We start from the raw sequence: 21,233 nt of genomic DNA on the forward strand, positions 1-21,233 counted from the left end.
TTGTAGTTATTGATGCTGCCGTTTTAGATTATGGAGCAAAAAACTTAAATGCGAAATTCTGCGTAAATATTCAATGTTAGGTATCCATGAAACATATAGTTTATATATTTACTAGAGGGAGACTTTGTACAAAAGTCGATTACTTGGGTACCTCTCTCCCATTCGTGTTTCAATCGTGAAGCAGTTGTGTTTGCATGGCTGTGTTTCGGTTTGAAGGGTGGGATATGGCGTGAATTTACTGGGTACAGAGGAATAACATCCGAGTCCTCAGGAATGGCAACGCATGGGGGGTATCATGGGCGAAACAGTGTACTCTGTTATGTACATGGTACTGCTCATGTCTATAGGCGACGGTTACTACTTTCCATCAGGCGGGCCGTCAGCTTGTTTGCCATTCTAAGTTGTATAAAAAAAAATACTATTTATGAGATACGTAATTTGACAGTTAACTTGTAACCATAAAGACAAGAACAACAGTTTACGATGCATTTCGAATGGGCGGTGGAAACATAAAAAAAGACTATTAAAAAATGCTCATAATTAACTTTGTTTGAATAAAATATATTGTTGAGATTTGGTTTAAGAGCACAGATGTTGAACGCAACTTTTTTGTTATTGGTATATGATTGCGACAATAACTACAGTGACAATGTGATTTTACCCGGAAAAAACCCCAGCGTGGGAAAAAATAGGGAAAATAATCCGGGGAAAATTACCGAATGGGATAATATTCGGGTTTTTTCATATTAGGATATGTAACCATTGGAACCTGTTATACATACATAAAGATGATGACAATGACGATGATAACGAGTCGTTATCTACGCCCAGGCAATTGTCAAGTCCGTTGGGTAGCCCAATAAATGAAGAACGACCTTCAACATCTCGTGGAAATACACAAGAAATACAATTTTGCAATATTAATAATATATTTAATGACCATGACAATAGCGACAGTTACTAAAAATTTTCAATTGTAAAAAGCTTTAAAAAAGTGTTGTAACTTTTGTAAAGTGTAAAAACGATAGATACTTACTAACAATTATTTGTTAGTAAGTAGGATCTCTCTTTTTTTTTTTTGGTCAAATATTATTAAAAGCTTCAATAGAGATTCTTTCTGCAATTAAATAACATTTCATCACAATGCGCAAAAAAATCTTATGATAAAACAAGACGTCTTTTTGTTGGTATAATAAACTGCTGGTTTTATTCTATTTCCTGAATTAAGCTACACATTTTGACGTTTCGAACAACAGGCGTTAGCTAGTGCCCTATATACGCTGGTGCAAAGTATGTGCGCATCGCAAAGTACCTATTTTTCGCTGCATTTGTTTTAAAAATAAAAAAATATATAAATTTTTTTAAGATCGTGATAATTACGTTAAATAATGAAAATACCCGTCTATTGGGTTTTTTCCCATATAAATACCCGGTTTTTTCCCAAATAGGAAAAAATCTGGGTATATTCCCGTTGGGTATTTTCCCACTGCCCATCTCTAAGTGACATAGACTCTCGTTTCTCTGTACTTTTTTTTTAATTATAATTCCTAAATAAATATTGAATTTATTTCTCATATATTTCGCCTTATTATAATACATATTAATATACTAATACTCTAATTCTGATGTACTTTTTTTTATAGAGTATCACTATTTATTATTGGACAAGGAAAGGTCGTTTTTTCCTCCTAGATACGTCCATGAGGAACGGTCGACTTGGTAAAGGTCGAGAACCTCGTTTTAAAATCGAATGAATAACTAACATTATTAAAAACCCCTAGTTGAGTAAACAAATTTGAATATGGCGTGCACAACTCGACTATCGGACTAATCGTAACGTGTCTGGAAATATAATCAAAAGAAACGTCTCTGGAATATTAAAATATGGTATTTTATATTATTTTCTTTATTAGACATATTTTTTAGAACCAGCGAAATTGGCTTCGTCGTTTCATTAGTTTAATTAATTAAACACATAAATAACATCGTTTAGTTCAAAGGAACCTCTTGTTCGTTATTTCTTTCGATATTAATTTTCATTATGTTTATTTTGGGCTCTTGCAGTTTACCTCATAAGAAGGAAAGTTCTAATTGAACAGTTTTTTTTTTATACAACATAGAATGGCAAACAAGCTGACGGTCCACCTGATGGAAAGTGGTAACCGTCGCCTATAGACATGAGCAGTACCATGGACATAACAGAGTATACTGTTTAGTCCATGATACCTAATATGATATTTAAAGCGATAAGTTTGTTAATTCTGAACTTACTTTTACAAATTAAGTATATTATAAAAGTTTTATAGAAAACAAGAAAATGCTTCAATACTTTATCAAACATTTGATGTTTTTATGATAAAAAAATTTATGCATCTTTTTACCCAATGGTTTAATATCTACACACAGAAAATTAAATTCCAGATTCCTCCTACACTATTATATTTTTTGCTTCATTGACACTTTTATAACTGTCTTTTACTTTTCTCTGCACTGTCTTAGGTGTCCGATCTATCTGCTCAAGAAGTCTATCTAGAGAACAAGAAACTGCATTCTACAAATTCTTTCAAAGTAACTTATTGCAATTTGAAAGAAAAACACACCTATTTGCAATCACAAAAAAAATATATACTAAAGTAAAACATATACACTTACATCATAATAACAAGGAATAAAACAATACAACTGCACTCTTCAAGGATCCGTTTGTCTAAATATAGCATTTATTATATCCATAATAAGTTTATTAATTAAAAGTTATAATACGACGTAAATGAATAGCAAATTCCAATGAATTTAATTGAGTCGAAAATTTTATTTTCTCTGTTCATAACAACCGAATAGGTTTAATATTGTTTTGTTTAACACTAATAACAAATTGAAATGTTCACATTTTATAGCATTTTAGCGATGCTGTTTCATTATTTATTGTATTTTATTTTATGTAAATGTTATTATTTTATAACAATTGCGGTGCCGATATTTCATTATTTATTGTATTGAATTTATACCAAATGTTCACACTTTATAAGTATTCAAGTGCCGCACTTTATAACAATTTTAGCGCTGCCATTACTTTATTCAATGTATTTTATTTAGAATAAATGTACACATTTTATAACAATTCTGGTGCAGATATTTTTTGTATTATTATTTATCGTATTTTATTTATACCAAATGTTCACACTTTATAAGTATTCAAGTGCCGCACTTTATAACAATTTTAGCGCTGCCATTACTTTATTCAAGGTATTTTATTTAAAATAAATGTACACATTTTATAACAATTCTGGTGCAGATATTTTTTGTATTATTATTTATTATTTTATTTATACCAAATGTTATTTTATATTCAAGCACTTTATAACAATTTTAGCGCTGCCATTACTTTATTCAAGGTATTTTATTTAAAATAAATGTACACATTTTATAACAATTCTGGTGCAGATATTTTTTGTATTATTATTTATCGTATTTTATTTATACCAAATGTTCACACTTTATAAGTATTCAAGTGCCGCACTTTATAACAATTTTAGCGCCGCACTTTGTTGTATTTTATTTAAAATAAATGTACACATTTTTTAACAATTCTGGTGCGAATATTTCATTATTTATTGTATTGTACTTATACCAAATTTCCATACTTTACAAAAATTCCAATGCTGCACTTTATAACAATTTTAGCGCCGCCATTCATTTCAATATTTATTGCATTTGAATTAAAATAAATGTACACATTTTTTAAGAATTCTTCTGTTGCGAATATTTCATTATTTATTGTTTTGTATTTATACCAAATATCCACACTTTACAAAAATTCCAATGCTGCACTTTATAACAATTTTAGCGCCGCCATTTTTTATTTCGAATATTTCATTATTTATTGTTTTGTATTTATACCAAATATCCACACTTTACAAAAATTCTGCACTTTATAACAAGCCATTCATTTCAATATTTATTGCATTTGAATTAAAATAAATGTACACATTTTATAAAATTCTGGTGCCGATATTTCATTATTCATTGTATTTAAAAAAAAAAAAACTATTCACGCGCATGATAATATAATAGCGTAAAAAATATTTTACGACATGACAGCGGGAGACGTCCATCTCGATACACCGTTTACGGTCTGACAGGAAAGGTCGAAGTTATGTATAAAATTCACATTAATTAACGATGAACGAGATTAGATAACGCGATGCTGGGTAATCGGTCAACTGGTGTCATAAGAAATTGAACATCTTCTTATATTTTTTTAATAGAGTAAACAATAATTAAACTGCGCAAAACAAGTATATATATATATATCTCTTTTTTACTAAACTATTTCCTGTGGCTTTGCCCGTATGAATCGGTATGTAGGGTATTCTATGTGTTACATTAGGATATAAACCACCCGTATACCAAATGTCATCCATTAAAATCCATTGAGCTGTTACGTCGTGATTGAGTAAAAAATAAACAAACAATTTTAAAAACTCTCATTTATAATATTAACAGAAATGACCACATTCACAAAAAACAACGTACAAAAAGTGAACCTAATCCTATTACTTCATATATAACATTATATATGTAAACAATTGTACTGAAAGATAGATGCTTGTTACTCTTTCACGCAAAAACAACTGAACGGATTTGAATGAAATTTGGTATATATACATTGATTATATCCTGACCTAGCACATTTACCAGAGGGAGACTTTGTACAAAAGTCGATTGTTTGGGTACCTCTGTCCCATTCGTGTTTCAACCGTGAAGCAGTTGTGTTTGCATGGCTGTGTTTCGGTTTGAAGGGTGAGATATGGCATGAATTTACTGGGTACAGAGGAGTAACACCTGAGTCCTCAGGAATGGCAACGCATGGGGGGTATCATGGGCGAAACAGTATACTCTTGTTATGTGCATGGTACTGCTCATGTCTATAAGCGACGGTTACCACTTTCCATCAGGTGGGCCGCCAGCTTGTTTGCCATTCTAAATTGTATAAAAAAAAGCACATAGAATACTTTATATACTAATTCACGCGGGCGAAGCCGCGAAAAATCGCTAGTAATTTATAATCTCGTAATACCCAGCAAGGTGACGTCTGCGACTCAAATAAGACGTCACTTTTAAATAATTTTAGGGTCGGTGACTGACAGTCGACGTCGATATGACGAGTAACCGCTACCTGAATACTGTACTAATAATCTAAATAAAAAATGACGTACAAGGTTACACACTGATCTGGGGGCCCACCATGAAATGAAATTCCGAAGTTTCGGACTCAATTTCGTGTTTTTGTTCACACTTAAATCGGACCAGTAAATGGAGCTTAACATTTCGTTCGTCACAAATCCTACCATCAAAGTCCCAAGGAATAATATTTTCTTATTTTTTATGTTTTTAAACGGTAAGTATTATGTAATTTTAACATTAAATTTGTGTTTCGTTCGGCTCCGAAATTTCGAAAAACATTTCATAGTAGACCCGCTGTTCTTCATCAAATAAGTCCATCAAAATCAAATCAGCCATTTCCCAGTAATAACCAAATAGACAAGAATGGTTATAATTCCATTTATAATAATGAATATTCGAGATAAAAATGTGAAATTAAAGCGAAAAATCATCGAATAAACGAAAGTTTTCAGTAACAATCCTCAGTGATCCCAAAATAAACTGTGTTTCGTAATCTGTCTGAAAAAAACGTTTGTTATAGCATACGATGACGTCACCGTTAGAGTATGTGGCGATTTGTGCAAATGCAATTATTCAATGCTAAAACGAGTGCAGTACGTCATTAATTAGTTACAAAGATAGAAAATACGACATCCCAAGATAACGTTTCAGTCTCACTATAAAGAATGGAATTTTGCTATGTTTGAAGCCGCTACTGTTTCATATAATCATCATATTTATTTATTTAAACTTTAATGCACAGTAAAATTCTATGTACATTTGGCGGACTTAACACCGGACGGTGTTCTCTACCAGTCCATTGCCAACCATTGGACAAACCGAGAGATACGTAGGCGGTGCATTTTTGAATAGAGGGAAAATAAATCATATCAACTGTAAACTGTCCACTGCTGAACCTTTCCACCATAAAAGGGATTTTGCCAGTAGTTGCCACGCTTGACAGGTGGATTGGTAAACGCAGATAGGTTTTTGGTAACGTCATAAAAGGGACGCTGCTGCCCATCCCTCGAGTATTCCCCATAGTTCCCTTAGTTCATCATCTTACGACTATTATTTAGTGGGACAAAAATTTTTAAATTAACATTAACGTGATAATATATATATTCTTTATTGCACTTGTAAATTACATTGTTAATGCATTTATAAATATTGTGAGCAAGGGTGGACTTATCTCTGACAGAGATCTCTTCCAGTCAACCCAATGCAGTTAGAAAACATGTTGCTAGCGGGCAGCTGAAGTGCTACAACTATTAATATTTAGTGTACATAAACAAATATACAGTTAAATAAAATATTAAGATACATAATAAAATATTACATAAATACATATACTATAAATAAATATAATATCTACCTACTTATACAATGGATGTTAAAATAAATGAATATACTACCTAGAATAGAAATTTAGTTAAATGATTTTAAGGTTTGACAGTTCAATTAAAAATTAGTTTTATTCATCTCCACAAATTACAATGTATAATAATATTACATTTTACTTTATACAAAATAAAAGTATCATTATAATTATATAATTATAAAAATAAATAAAGTAAGATTATGACTCAAACGAAAGAAAATGTAATTTCAAACTTTTCTTGAAAGAGGTAATTGAAGGGCTCTCTTGTATGTGGGAAGGGAGTTTGTTCCATAATTGGGCAGCTCGATACGAGAAAGAGTTGCCCATAAAATGTGTTCTACACAAAGGTGTTCTACACATATAATGTGATAGTTTAAAAAAATAATTTTTTGGTCAATATTGTGAGCATTAAATTTTTTTTTAATGGGACCATCCTTCTGGCCAACTCTATAAAAGCAACACTACCTTTGATGCCATGCGCACACCCAGATATTATCCATTAATATTATTTTATTGCCAACATGAGCATTTCTACAGTAATTAGGTGCTCCAAAATCCAACTACGCTTTTTTTTATGCAACTTAGAATAACAAACAAGCTGACGGACCACCTGATTGAAAGAGGTAACCGATGCCTACAGACATGAGCAGTACCATGCACATAACAGAGTATACTGTTTCGCTCATGATACCCCCATGTGTTGCTATTCCTGAGGACTCAGGTGTTATTTCTCTGTACCCTGTAAATTCACTGCCATATCCCACCCTTCAAACCGAAACACAGTTATGCAAACACAACTGCTTCACGGAGGTACCCAAGCAAACGACTGACGTATATATATATATATATATATATATATATATATATATATATATATATATATATATATATATATATATATATATATATATAATGTTATTTTACAAAACATAGATTTCATCGGGTTTCATTACGTGTAGACGTTAGGTATATAATACGTAGGTATTCCATACCTAAATATTCGTTACCTGATTTCTCATAACACGAGACACCCCATGACGAAAATTACAAATGATATACAAGTGTGCTTATAAGGGTTACAATACAATAGAATCCGAGGTGACGTCAAATCACGTCGGCTCAGTTCTGACCTACTGATCATACAAGGTGTAATGACATGATGTCATTACACCTTGTATGATCTTCTGACAATTACTGATGAATAGACGAGACGTGAGCTTTTGATTTACTACCTTTTTATGGGGGTGATAATGATGTGATAACCCCGTCAGCGCCCTTATTGCAATCTATGAGGGAGTCCTATGCTCAGCAGTGGACAGAAAACACCTAATATGGATACTCGTGTAAAATACAATCTAACATTCATTCAAATCTGCACAGGGACAATTTCACATTTATATATATATATTTTAATGTGTTATAATGGAATGGTAATAATGCGCTATCGGTATATGCTGGCGAGGCACCAGTGACGAATGATAGGTGACGATGATAAAGCAGGTCAGTCAGCCAATCGTGACGAACTCCACCAGAATTAATCACGATAGTTTCCAGGGGGAACCGCGTAGAGGTCGACCTGATAGGGTGTATTGCTAGTTATATGTAAATCAGACCCCATTACTAACAATCCCTTTCCCCCCAAAAACATTTATATTATTAGTGGAATTAAGATTTTTCGACCGCACTGGTCAGAATCTTAGGAGAAAAATAAAAGTATAGGTGACAAGGAAAATTAATGTCTAGCTTTTATGACGGCCATTTCTCGAAGGTAACATTAGCCTAAGTGTTAAGCATTAAGGACAGAATAATAGTGAATCACATGAGGAAAATGTTCGCCAAATTGTTTATTACATGAATCTAAATATATTTCTTCGTGAACAATTGAATTTCATCCCTAATATAACGTAAGAGAGGGGGGGGGGGGGTATTATTAGTAATGCACTGGTGCACTACTAATAATACCCAATATTATTAAAAATATAAAATAATAATATAAAATATAAGCAATGCACAACGGGACTGGTAGTCTACCAGTCCCGTTGCTAGCAATATGCATATACCCAGTCAAGTCGACCTCCCGTGGTCACCCTCCTCCTGGAAACTATCGTGCTGAATTCGAGGTGTATTCATCACGATGGGCTGATTGAGTCGCCTTTTCATCCTCACCTATCATCCCTCACTGGTATCCCGTTAGTGTATACCGATAGCCAACCGGAGACAAGGTTACCATTCCATTATCACCCATTTAAAAAACATGTTTTCCTTCATTCATCTTTATTTAACGTCATTTCTACATTTAGTTCCATTCTGGCCATAGCTTACACACAGTCCATATCCATGTCTTTTTAGATCTTTCTCTGCATTTATAGCCATCCACATATAACCTTAAACACTTAATACCTTTCTTGAAATATGCTCCTCATCCATGCGCATCATGTGTCCATACCATACTTCAATTGTAACACAACTAGTTATTTTGATCTAAAAACTAAATAAACTAAAGTGCTGAATCGATTTTGATAAAACCTCTATGAGGCCAATCTATAAATATATATTTTCAGGTCAGGAAGTTACGAGGTAACAAACACACGAAAAAATACAACCATATGAATTGAGTACGTCCTTGTTTTTTAAGTAGATTTAAATATTAAGAACTGAGAAAGAGGAAAACACTTCTAAAACTGTTTGAAAATTAATTTGAATTTTCAACACTAATGTAATCACACAAGGAAATAAGTGTCAAATTTGTTAATTTCCGTATTATGATAAGGATGCCATTCATTCAAAACAAGAGTTTAAGATATCAGACTAATTTCCATTTAATATGTTGCAGAGATTCGGTGACGTATTTTTAATCTTATACTTAATCAAACATTACCGATAACGGAATAAAAATGTGTCTACAAATTATACTAATCGTACCTAAATGTATGATCACGTGTACTCATTTATTTTCCCATACGTGTAATCTGTATGGTAGTACAATTTTTATTTAAATGGGTGATAATGGAATGGTAACCCTACCCGCGCTATGAGTATACACTGGCGGGGCACCAGTGAAAGATGATAGGTGAGGATGAAGCAGGTCAGTTAGTCCATCGTGACGAATGCAACAAGAATTGTTTACAATAGTTTCCAGGGGGAACCACGTGGAGATCGACCTAATAGGGCCCATTGCTAGCAATGGGACTGTCAAACTCCATTGCTAACAATCCCTTTCCCCCCGGTAGTATAATTAGGTAACATTTTGTAACACTCTCTTTATATTTTTAATACTATTTAAAAGAGTAAAAAGGCAGGAAATTCTATTTATCATGTTGGCCTTTCGCACCATGTTTTTTTTGAAAATATGGTCAATAAAGTTTAAATGGCCACATGTGTCCTTTTTATTTCGATCTGCGAACATATCCAGGTTACGCGGATGAAGTCGCGTGTAAAAGCTAGTCAATTCATAAAATTATTATATATTCTTTATTGCACTCGAACAAAAGTTACAACGATTAATTTAACAACTTGTTAGCAAAGGTGGGCTTATCTCTAAAAGAGATCTCTTCCAGTCATCCCAGTGCAGTTACAGGGAAAATAGTTTAAAAATTCGCAACGTCTGTGAAGAAAGAGACGTTAGTTCGATACGAAATTTCGAGTCCGAGAGATCGAATCGGTGAACAAAGATAGACAGATAGGCAAATTATCAAATAAATTGATCTGACCATACCTATCGCGGAAGATGTGGGAGACAAGGTCGTGTGCGGCCACTGGATTGAAACTGGACACTTATGACAATACTATATGTATGTATGTATATTATTTAATCAATACATATAATAAAATCGTAACTGATCACTGTCTTTACATGGAAGATATATAAGAAAAACTATTATAGGGGGGCTTTATGAACGCAATAGAATACCAAAACAATGATTTTTGGAAATTTTGTCTGTCTGTACGTTTGTGCACGATAATCTCAGAAACGGCTTAATCGATTTGAATGCGGTTTGCTCCACTTAACATTTAATGTTTGTTTTATTTCAATCGGTTCATAATTAAAAAAGTTATATCAATCTAAAGAATCAAATATACTATAAAATAACCGATCAGTTGAATTGGCTGAAACTTTATGAAAGTATTGTGTATGCAATTATCATTACAATATAAGATCGGGTCCATGAAGGGTCCAATGGGAGTGATATACAGGAACTACATAGAAGCGAACAACGCCGCGGGAAACGGCTAGTTAACAATACGTTCTTAGAAGTCACTATTACGCACTGTACATGACTTATTAATATGTTTGCGATTGTTCGCAAATCAACCTTTTTTTTTTAAATAAAAAAAAAAGATATATTTAAATTTTACACATCGTTTATTACGATTTTTAATGTTTTTTTTTCTGTTCACTTCTACAACACACGCCGCACTTTTACCTTCTCCATTACGTCTTTTATTCGCTTATTCTTCCATCAAACGAAGTATGTATTTAACACTATGTAAATTTATCAACACAGTATTTGTTGCTATAATTCAATTTTAAAGTAAATTTGTACAATTCGTCTAAAATTTGGAAGGTTTAAGTCTGGTTTTTTCCTCAGTGATAAGCTACTAAACGGCAATAGGAGAAAAGGGAAAATTGAAATAAAATTATTTACAGAGTCACTAGATGGTAACAACATGTCAATATTTTGACTCTTATAGGAAGAAACCAATGTCCATCAGTGAGAAACTAATGTGGTTATCGTTTAACAGAGGTTCCTAAACTTAAGACAAAAAATACCTACAACATTTATTTATTTACACTTTATTGCACCATTTATAAAATAAGATGTTGATTGTTATTTAATACTTAATTTACATCAAAGTACAGATAACGTACACTTTCACAAATGGGAGGAAAAGGGATTGTTAGTAATAGAAACTAAGAATCACATTACAAGCAGTATACCCAACTAGGTCGACCACCACGCGGTTCTCTATGGAAATTATCATGGCTAATTCCTGATAAATTCTTCACGATAGGTTAACTGGCTTGTTTTCATTGCCACCTATCACCCTTCATTGGTGCCCCACCAGGGCCTTTACCACTCCACTTTCACCATAAAAAAAAATTTCACGACTTGAAAAGCCTCCCCTGAATCCAAACTGATTCCATGACAGTAGATTTAGAGATTCTAAAATAACAAAAAACCCACCAAATACCATTTATAGAACCCCATATCAAATGATAACAAATCAAAAACACCGTAATTTAAATAAGAACAACATCTTCAATGACAAATACTTTTAAAGCGAAACTCTTTACCCTTTATTTTTTTATTGAAAAAAAAAAAAAGAAAAAATCGTTGTACCGTTTCACTCACCTACTTACATAACAGCAAAGAGTACTTCTTATCACATATTTTGCACTATTTCAAAATAACATTTGCATTTAACTATGGTATTATTTAACAGCCAAAAAATATTTCACAAAAACCTTGTGACTTTTTACGGAATTGCCTCTCCTGGTTACTGGACTACAGCAGTACTTATAATGTACACATCGAAAACTGGGCTTGGCCCTACTGCATTGGTTGTTTTAGATAGTCTATGCCAATAATTACAAATGTGTATGTACAGTGTTAATTGTTCATGTAATGTGTATGTATTTACGTAATGAGTGGCTATTAACAAATTATTTATTTATTTATTTCTTATTACATTCCATAATGTGATTAGTAGATAACATTTCAACTTCATTTATGGACACAGCGAGTACGAGAGAGGAGAAATAGTTTAAGAGTTTGTTACAATATTATACAGTCATTGAAATTGTATCACGATAGGTACGTATTTTCTGTATTATTATTATTCGTTATTTATGTATTCATGTGTATATACCAGAGGGAGAGTTTGTACAAAAGTCGATTGCTTGGGTACCTCTGTTCCATTCGTATTTCAACCGTGAAGCAGTTGTTTGCATGATTGTGTTTCGAATTGAAGAGCGATATGGCGTGAATTTACTGGGTACAGAGGAATAACACTCGAGTCCTCAGGAATGGTAACGCATGGGGGTATCATGGGCGAAACACTTATGTCCATGGTACTGCTCATACCTATAGGCGACGGTTACCACTTTCCATCAAGTGAGCCGTCAGCTTGTTTGCCATTCTAAGTTGTATAAAAAAAAAGAAAATTCATTTTGTAATTCTAATTAATATTATATAGTTATTTAATATATTCTGTAGTTTATAATTATTCATATTGTAGAAGTAATTAATAAATAGTTTAATAATAAAATTTCAGGAATTTTTAGCTATGCTTTAATTATTTTAACTATCGTTTAGAAATATTAATGGATCTTCTTAAACAATTACTTAATGGACATTAAATATTACAATAACGAACGCTCAGGCCGTAGAATGAGCTTTCTGCTCAGATTTTCCCTAGAGACTACAGTTTGGAGTTCTTCAAAAAGGGTACATTAAGGTTTCTTTAGCTGTAACTGTAATAGCTGCAGTGACCGTTTACCATCACACAAGCTGTGCGCTTGTTTGCCATCTTCGCGTTATAGAAAAAAAAAGATAAATTTAAAGAAATAAATTTAAAACTGTTATTAAGTAACACTTATTGAAAGAAGCCTATTACACACAAAACGATTAATTGAATGACAAATGTGCATAGTGTTAGTCGATCATGCGCAAGCTAAACGACCATATTATGTTAGACATAATACATTTAAATAAACACAACTATTATTAACTGAGATTTAAAAGAGTTGTGTTTCTCACGAGCTCTTCTAGGCAGATAACAACATTCCGAACCAAGCAGTAGAATCATGGAAGATGACAACTTAAAAGAGCATGTAAATCAGCATATTTGAATAATGATTCTAAATTAGAATTTTCCAAATTTCCAGTAAACTGACGATGGAAGAGCCAGTCACGAGCGAAGCCACGGGAAATAGGTAAACAATAATTATATGCAGGTCGTGATATTAAATAATCTTAACCACGACTATTTTTAACCGTGTTTATTTACCATAGAATAAATTTGCATGCAAGCGTGTATTGACTTGCGATTGAAGCAGCAAACGTTGGTACGTGGGTATTTGATGTATAAACAAATCGAATCAATAATGACTGCAACGTTATCAGGGAATTGGCCAGATTGATTACAGATAATATCAACAAATATATATAGATTGGATAAAACATGTTTTACAAAAAAAAAAAAAGAATTAACGTAAGAAAAGAAATTATATCAAAATTGGATCAGGAATTTAGTTTTTAAATTAAAATAACTACTTTTGTCACAATTGAAGTCGACTTTTTGTGAGATAATCTTATGTATGTATGTATACACAACTAGCAGCCCGTCTCGGCTTCGTACGGGTATTTTTACAACATTTTAAAAAGTGGTTATTGTGACATAACGATAATAGTTGTACATATAGTATCGCGAAGTTTTTTGTAGTAATTGATATTTTCTTCAATATTGTAGAACATACTTTTGTTCTATCACCAATAGTTTCCGCAGCGCACGCGACGAATAATATTTTATAGCATTTTTTTACACCTTGAGTTACGTTATAAGTTTAAGTAAGAATCCTAATCTTTTCTAGCAATAAATATAGCCTATGTTACTCAGGGTGAATGTAGCTTTCTAGTGGTGAATGAATTTTTGTAATCGGCAAAGTAGTTTTTTTGTTTATTCCTTACAAACATACATACACACAAAAATAAAATTTTTTCCTCTTTATAATATTAGTGTAGATATATATACAATTTTCTCACACAATTACGAATACGAGATGCACCATCAATCATTTTCGTGACACAAACAGATAACGCGTATTAAGAAAAGATGACAGCGCAGTGCTAATTTTAACTGCAGATCATGTTTTGTTTTTATATAATCACTGGTACTACCAGAGGCGTTTGCTTGGGTACCTCTGTTCCATTCGTTTCTACCGTGAAGCAGTTGTGTTTGCATGTCTGCGTTTCGGTTTAAAGGATGGGATATGGCAGTGAATTTACAGGGTACAGAGGATTAATACCAGAGTCCTCAGGAATGGCAGCGCATGGGGGGTATCATGGGTGAAATAGTATACTCTGTTATGTGCGTGGTACTGTTCATGTCTATAAGCGACGATTACCACTTTCCATCAGGTGGGCCGTTAGCTTATTTGCCATTCTAAGTTGGATAAAAAAACTAGCAATCCCGCTTCGCATGGGTAGAAAGAATTTTCAAAAATATTATCTACCCTATACTACTCGCTGATAATGTAGTTTTGTACAGGTGAAAGAATTTTTAAAATCCGTCGAATAGTTTTTGAGTTTATACATTACAAATAAACTATCGAATCCTTCCTCTATATTAGCGTAAATTGTGTTTGCTGAGACGTGCGGTTAATGTGTACTTAACACACAATTAGATGGCATAATGCTTGCTCAGCAAACTTGCTCAGACACAGAGAACTACGTGTTCAAACGCGTGTATTGATTTACATTGTAAAAATATACCACGGGTTGTGTACTTGTTATTTATTTTTTTATTTAAATAACTTTATTATTAAATTAAATTTAAATCCCCTGAATAATCTATATACAAAACTCAAATTTCGGACTTTCAACAACTATTATGGATCTATTCTTTCTGGATATATTATGGAGTAATGTCTCGATCAACACGGCCCCCGTTGGCAGTTCATATCCATAGAACAGTCGCTTTAACCGTTGTTTTCGCCACCAGGCGACTAAATGCTGGAATAACATACTTGCATCCAAATTAATATTTCAAAAGTTATTAAAAACAACATTTAATAAATAAGCAAAAACTTGGATTGGTAGCCTGGTAGCGACTGCTTTCAACATAATAACTATTGTGGTGAATTATTTATATTGTATGTTTAATTAATGTTTAATTATATAAGTAGCGAGCAAAAAGCTAATCTATATCTAATAAAACTACACATATAATAAAACTGTAGAGCTTGAATGTCTGTACATAGAAAAAAAAAATGCTAAAAATCGAGTCACGGTAATGTTGGAAGTGAAATAGAACACATCCAGATTATTTTAAAATTTTTTGTTTATCTACCTGTTTGTACGGATGAATCTCCGAAACTGTTGTACCCATTTAAATAAAATTTTGCATGATTGTACCTTACGTCCCCAGTCAACATTTTAAATACTTTTAATCACGGAAAAGTAAAGAGTTCCCGTGGGATAGTTAAAAAAACTATAGTAACTTATGCAGCTTAATACACAATTATATAAGTCATTTTGACCTAAGGCAAAGAGTGAAAACGAGACGTCATTTGTTAATTCTGGTCCAGTATTCCCGGACATAATAAATAGGTAGGTACATACATCGATACATACTATAAATACTACGCGAACAAAGTCGCGAGCATCAGTTGTAAATATGACTTATTGGTTTGCGCAATAAGTAATTTTTTGCTCCATAATGATAAACGGCAGCTTTAATCGTCACAAAATTAAAATAGAAACATCACGGGAATAAACACACAAACAACAATATATCGTGTAAATAGTTGCAAAAGAACTCATGTAAACTGAGTGTCCTTTTCGAAATCTAGAAAAACAACGCGTTAGCCAAGAAAAAAATCATTTTTGAGGCGTTTTATTTATATTAATACTTTATTGTACATAAAAAAATTAAATTCTTATAAATTATATTAAATAGAGAATTACAACAGACTTGCTTAACTCTGTAAGAGTTCTCTTTCAGCAAACCTTGAATTTAATTATATTTTATTTACATTAGTCACTCCATCTACATCAGGAGTTCCCAAACTTCTTTTGTCTACTGCTCACTTTGAGAATAAATAATATTTTAGCGACCCCATTTTTTCACCTACCTAAAAACCACTATTACTTCAAATTACAAAATCACCCCCCAAGCCTCTACACAACTTCCCCATTTTCTTCTGGGTCTCTTACCGCCCCCCCTTAGGCCTGCAGCGCCCACAAGGGGGCGTTATCGCCCACTTTGGGAAAGGCTGATCTACATGCATACGATCAATATAATTATTTTGGGGGGAAAGGGATTGTTAGTAATAGAGACTGAGAATCCCAATGCCAGCAATATACCCAACCAGGTCGACCTTCTCGCGGTTCTCCCTGGAAACTATCATGGTTAATTCCTGATGAATTCATCATGATGGGCTAATTGGCCTGTTTTCATTCTCATCTATCACCCTTCACTGGTGCTCCGCCAGCGTATCCCGTTAGCGCAGGCGGGGTTACCATATCATTTTCACCCATCAAAAAAAAAATTAAATTAGTTAAAATGTTTTTTTTTTTTTTTATTGTATAGAAAGAAGACTCATTTGTCAGTAAATTTAAGTTTGTGTAAGATGTGTTAATGAAAAATTTATTAACTTATTAGCTAGTGTATGTGGTTTATGTTAAAAGTGCTAATTACATAAAATGGGTAAGTACTTCGATTATATGTTTGGCGGTGCAGTTACATCTTCTATATTCACAATTGACACAATGTATTTTTTTTATTAAAAGTATTATAAATTTTAAATAAAGAATGTCCCACAATAAAGTGACTGGACGTCCTGACGAGTTGATCCCACCGTGTCAAGTGGTCGGGCGACGTAGTATAAAGGTGACCCACAATTGATCTAGGCACAAGGGGTCCACCCACGATTTAATAATTACACCTGTGACAGGATTCAACGACAATACGTAATGATTTACAGCCGACTTTAAAAAAAGAGAGTTCTCAATTCGGTTGTATTACTGATTACGAAACAAAACTTTTAAATAACTCCATGAGACTACAGCATGGGATTTTTGAAAAAAAAAAAAAGATCAAGAGGTTTCTTCAGGGTCGGCAATGTGCGCGTAACGCCCCTGGTATTGCAGACGTTCATAGGTTAGGGTAACTTATTTGCCATTTCAGTGGTATAAAAAAACAATGAATTTGCAAAACGAACCGTTTCAAATTTCATTCAAAACAATTTAGAAAAAATGCTTTAACTTAGTTTGCTATTTAACTTATATTAAAAATTTAAGTCTATGGGGGAGGTCTATGTCCAGCAGTGGACAGATAATGGCTGAAATGCGAGTGGTGGATTGCAATTAAATAGACAATACAAGAAACTCACCTGTCCATAACGAGACGAAGTTAAATGCACGTTTCTGTTCTTCAAGAAGTCGGGCCTCTTCCCCAAACCATAGTTGCTCTTCTGCGATATAAATTTCTTTGGTCTGTCCAGTCTTTCTGTGGAGCTTGCATCGTTCTCCTCGTCCGTTCGCTTCGAGGTCGACGGGATACCTCTGTACGCGCCCCTTGTACCCCTTATGGTCTTCTCCGGGGACTTATCCTGCTTCCTCGTAATAAGGTTCTCTTTCCTTTGCTTGTTGTTCCTCAACGAAACGTTCGATGCCATGTCCATGATCCTCCATTAAAAAACCAAGTCGACTTTGTCAGATAAATACCTCGCTTTTAGACCCTATTACCGTGACCATTATGAACTCAAATGTTTCGATACAGCCGAATCCAAATAATCATTTCATACGTATTAATCTATAGAATACAATGAATAACTAGGAAAGTAATTATAACAAGTTATTAATATTATTAATTAATAATTAAATAAATAGCTAGATCCGTCTTTTGATTCTCTCTCACTGTGTTGCATGCTTCTTCATTTACCGCCCCTTGCTTCCTTTAAAACTACGAGAATAACTATATTATATAATTTAAACAGTCTTGAGAGTTTTTTTTTTTTAATTTTGGAAAGTTGTATTGCAGGATTGTTTGTTGTTGTTATCTGAAACAATGAAACAATAATTATATAAATGGTAGTTAGAATTAATTATACAAGTCTCATCATCATCATCATGTCAGCCATACTGTTCACTTAACATAACATATACAAATTCACCAGAGGGAGACTTTGTACAAAAATCGATTGCTTGTGTACCTCTGGCCCATTCGTGTTTCTACCGTGAAGCAGTTGTGTTCGCATGGCTGTGTTTCGGTTTGAAGGATGGGATATGGCGTGAATTTACTGGGTACAGAGGAATAACACCTGAGTCCTCAGGAATGGCAACGCATGGGGGGTATCATGGGCGAAACTGTATACTCTGTTATGTCCATGGTACTGCTCATGTCTATAGGCGACGGTTACTACTTTACATCAGGTGGGCCGTCAGCTTGTTTGCCATTCTAAGTTGTATAAAAAAAAATACTGAAATAAGTGTTATTTTGCGGAAGTCCATATCACTAGTTATTTGATTAGAATTATTTGGTTTAATTCCGCTACCATTAATATATGTGTGATTGCTAACACTCAAAGTTTGGTCACCATTATTACTACAAGAAGTTCTCGCTGTTGGGAGCATATTGTTAAACGTTCGGCATCCAAACTATAGATTGCAGCGATCTAATAATTTGCCCGAAGATGCCTCGTTTAGAGGCGAAACACGTGTCGCAAAACGTGCGTGGACGAAATGACAGTCAGAAATCGAAGGCTAATATAGATGGTCGTAGAACTGTTAGCAGTAGGTAGCGGTAGTATATACAAGATTGTAATACTATTTTAATAAATCAATAAAATACATTATTTATCGGCTTAGTAAAATATTAAATCGATTTAATGACAATTTCATTGGGCGAGACCCAATGATGATTTCTACATCTACATTTTACAATCACCCTAAGTAGCATCCTTAAAAAAAAAACATCTTTTGAAAGATATCAATAAGAGATCAAACAAACGCAGTTTGTGACAACCCTATTAGGATACGTAAATACATCTCAGTACGATGATGTTGAACATAACAATTGTGTTATCTAGGGTCGATGACTCATCGTACAACGAAAATAACTTAGAGCTAAACTTAACACAACATGCTGCATCTAGGTATCGCATCCTCCGAGAATGAACTAACTTGTTATTATTAAAAATAACTTTATTTTTTTCTCTAAAAAGAACATAATTGAGTAAAATATGTCCTTGTATGCGACATTCTTTTATATTCAAGACAACATAATGGCCACAGGATCGAAAACAATAGTGATTTTTTTAAGTAGATAAATTTTATAAGCATATAAATTAAAATACACGAAAAACCTTTGAACTTATAGGTAAATTATTAAATTGTTGCAGTAAACAAAAGTATTTTTTTTTATATTTGTTAAAAAAATTGTTAAATGTCATCATCATCAATTATTGCGTAAAGAAAATTAAAGCAGAGCTTTCATGGACACGCTTAGTTCTTTTTTTAATCAATATATAAGAAATGGTAACTCCATTTCCGCTACTGACATATGGTGGAGGGATACAGAAGGTTTTTTTTTTTTTTTATACCACTGAGGTGGCAAACAAGCATACGGCCCACCTGATGGTAAGCGGTTACCGTAGCCTATGAACGCCTGCAATACCAGAGGTATTACGCGCGCGTTGCCGACCCTGAAGAAACCTCTTTACCCCCTTTTGAAGAACCCCATGCTGTAGTCTCTCGGGAAAACCTCGGCAGGGAGCTCATTCCATAACCTGAGTGTTCGTGGGAGAAAGCATCTCTGAAACCGCGTTGTACGCGACCATTTAGGCTGTAAGGTATGAGGGTGAACTCCCCGCCGATGGCGAGCCGTACGATGATAGAAAGTGGCCGTAGGCATCATATTGAATAATTCCTCTGAGCACAATCCGTTGTATAAGCGGTAGAACACGCAGAGTGAGGCAAAATCTCTCCTAAGACTTAAGGGTTCGATACCGCTTGCAAGCATGGGATCATCGACAATTCTCATAGCTCGTCGTTGCACTGAGTCGAAGGGTTCAAGCTGGTATCTAGGTGCTCCCGCCCATAAGTGACAGCAATACTCCATATGGGGCCGGATTTGCGATTTGTAAAGCATTAATCGCTGATCCGGCGTGAAGTAATGCTTCGCTCTATTGAGCACACCGAGTTTTTTGGATGCCAGCTTCACCTTATCTTCGAGGTGGCCACGGAACTGTACGTCACTAGAGATGTCGACACCAAGGATCCCAATGCTTTTAGAGATGTTAAGAGACGTGCCTTGGAACTGTGGGGCCAGGTAGATAGGTGAGGATGGAGTCAGCTCTGTAGGCCCATAGCTCAATTCACTTACATATGTATCAACAGGGATTAAACATTAAAGACTTGTCCAGGGGTACCAGGTAGGGTAAGGCCAGCCTACCAGAAATATATATTTTTTAAATATGATGCCCTAATATTGGATTGGATATACAAAACAGTATTTGCTAAAAAATAGTAATTTAATAATACAATTTGATTTAATAATATAAATAATAACAAAAGCACACCACAGGGAGACTTTGTACAAAACTCGATTGCTTGGGTACCTCTGCCCAATTCGTGTTTCAACCGTAAAGCAGTTGTGTTTGTATGGCTGTGTTTCGACTAGAAGGGTGGGATATGGCATTGAATTTACAGGGTACAGAGGAATAACACCAGAGTCCTCAGGAATGGCAACGCATGAGGGGTATCATGAGTGAAACAGTATACTCTGTTATGTCCATGGCTCATGTCTATAGGCGACGGTTATCACTTTCTATCAGGTGGGCCGACAACTGATTTGCCACTCTAAGTTGCATAAAAAAAATAACAGAATCAATTAGTCCCTTATTTAGATGACTTTTGAACTTATAGTAAACTAAAGATGGTCATTTGATTAAGACAAAACA

General features: G+C 33.9%; 1 protein-coding gene across 1 annotated transcript in view; it reads right to left on the minus strand.

Moving 5' to 3' along the window:
• The window catches only part of LOC113521066 (uncharacterized), a 67,299-nt gene that overhangs the window by 41,628 nt on the left and 4,438 nt on the right, over positions 1-21,233 (minus strand). The window contains exon 2 of the mRNA XM_052894973.1: positions 17,664-18,332. Coding sequence (XP_052750933.1) covers positions 17,664-17,954 — 291 coding nt within the window. The 5' untranslated portion in view covers positions 17,955-18,332. The remainder of the gene's footprint in view (positions 1-17,663; positions 18,333-21,233) is intronic.

This window comes from Galleria mellonella, unplaced genomic scaffold (assembly GCF_026898425.1).
Source record: "Galleria mellonella isolate WM207_F2 unplaced genomic scaffold, CSIRO_AGI_GalMel_v1 utg261, whole genome shotgun sequence".
Taxonomy (NCBI): domain Eukaryota; kingdom Metazoa; phylum Arthropoda; class Insecta; order Lepidoptera; family Pyralidae; genus Galleria; species Galleria mellonella.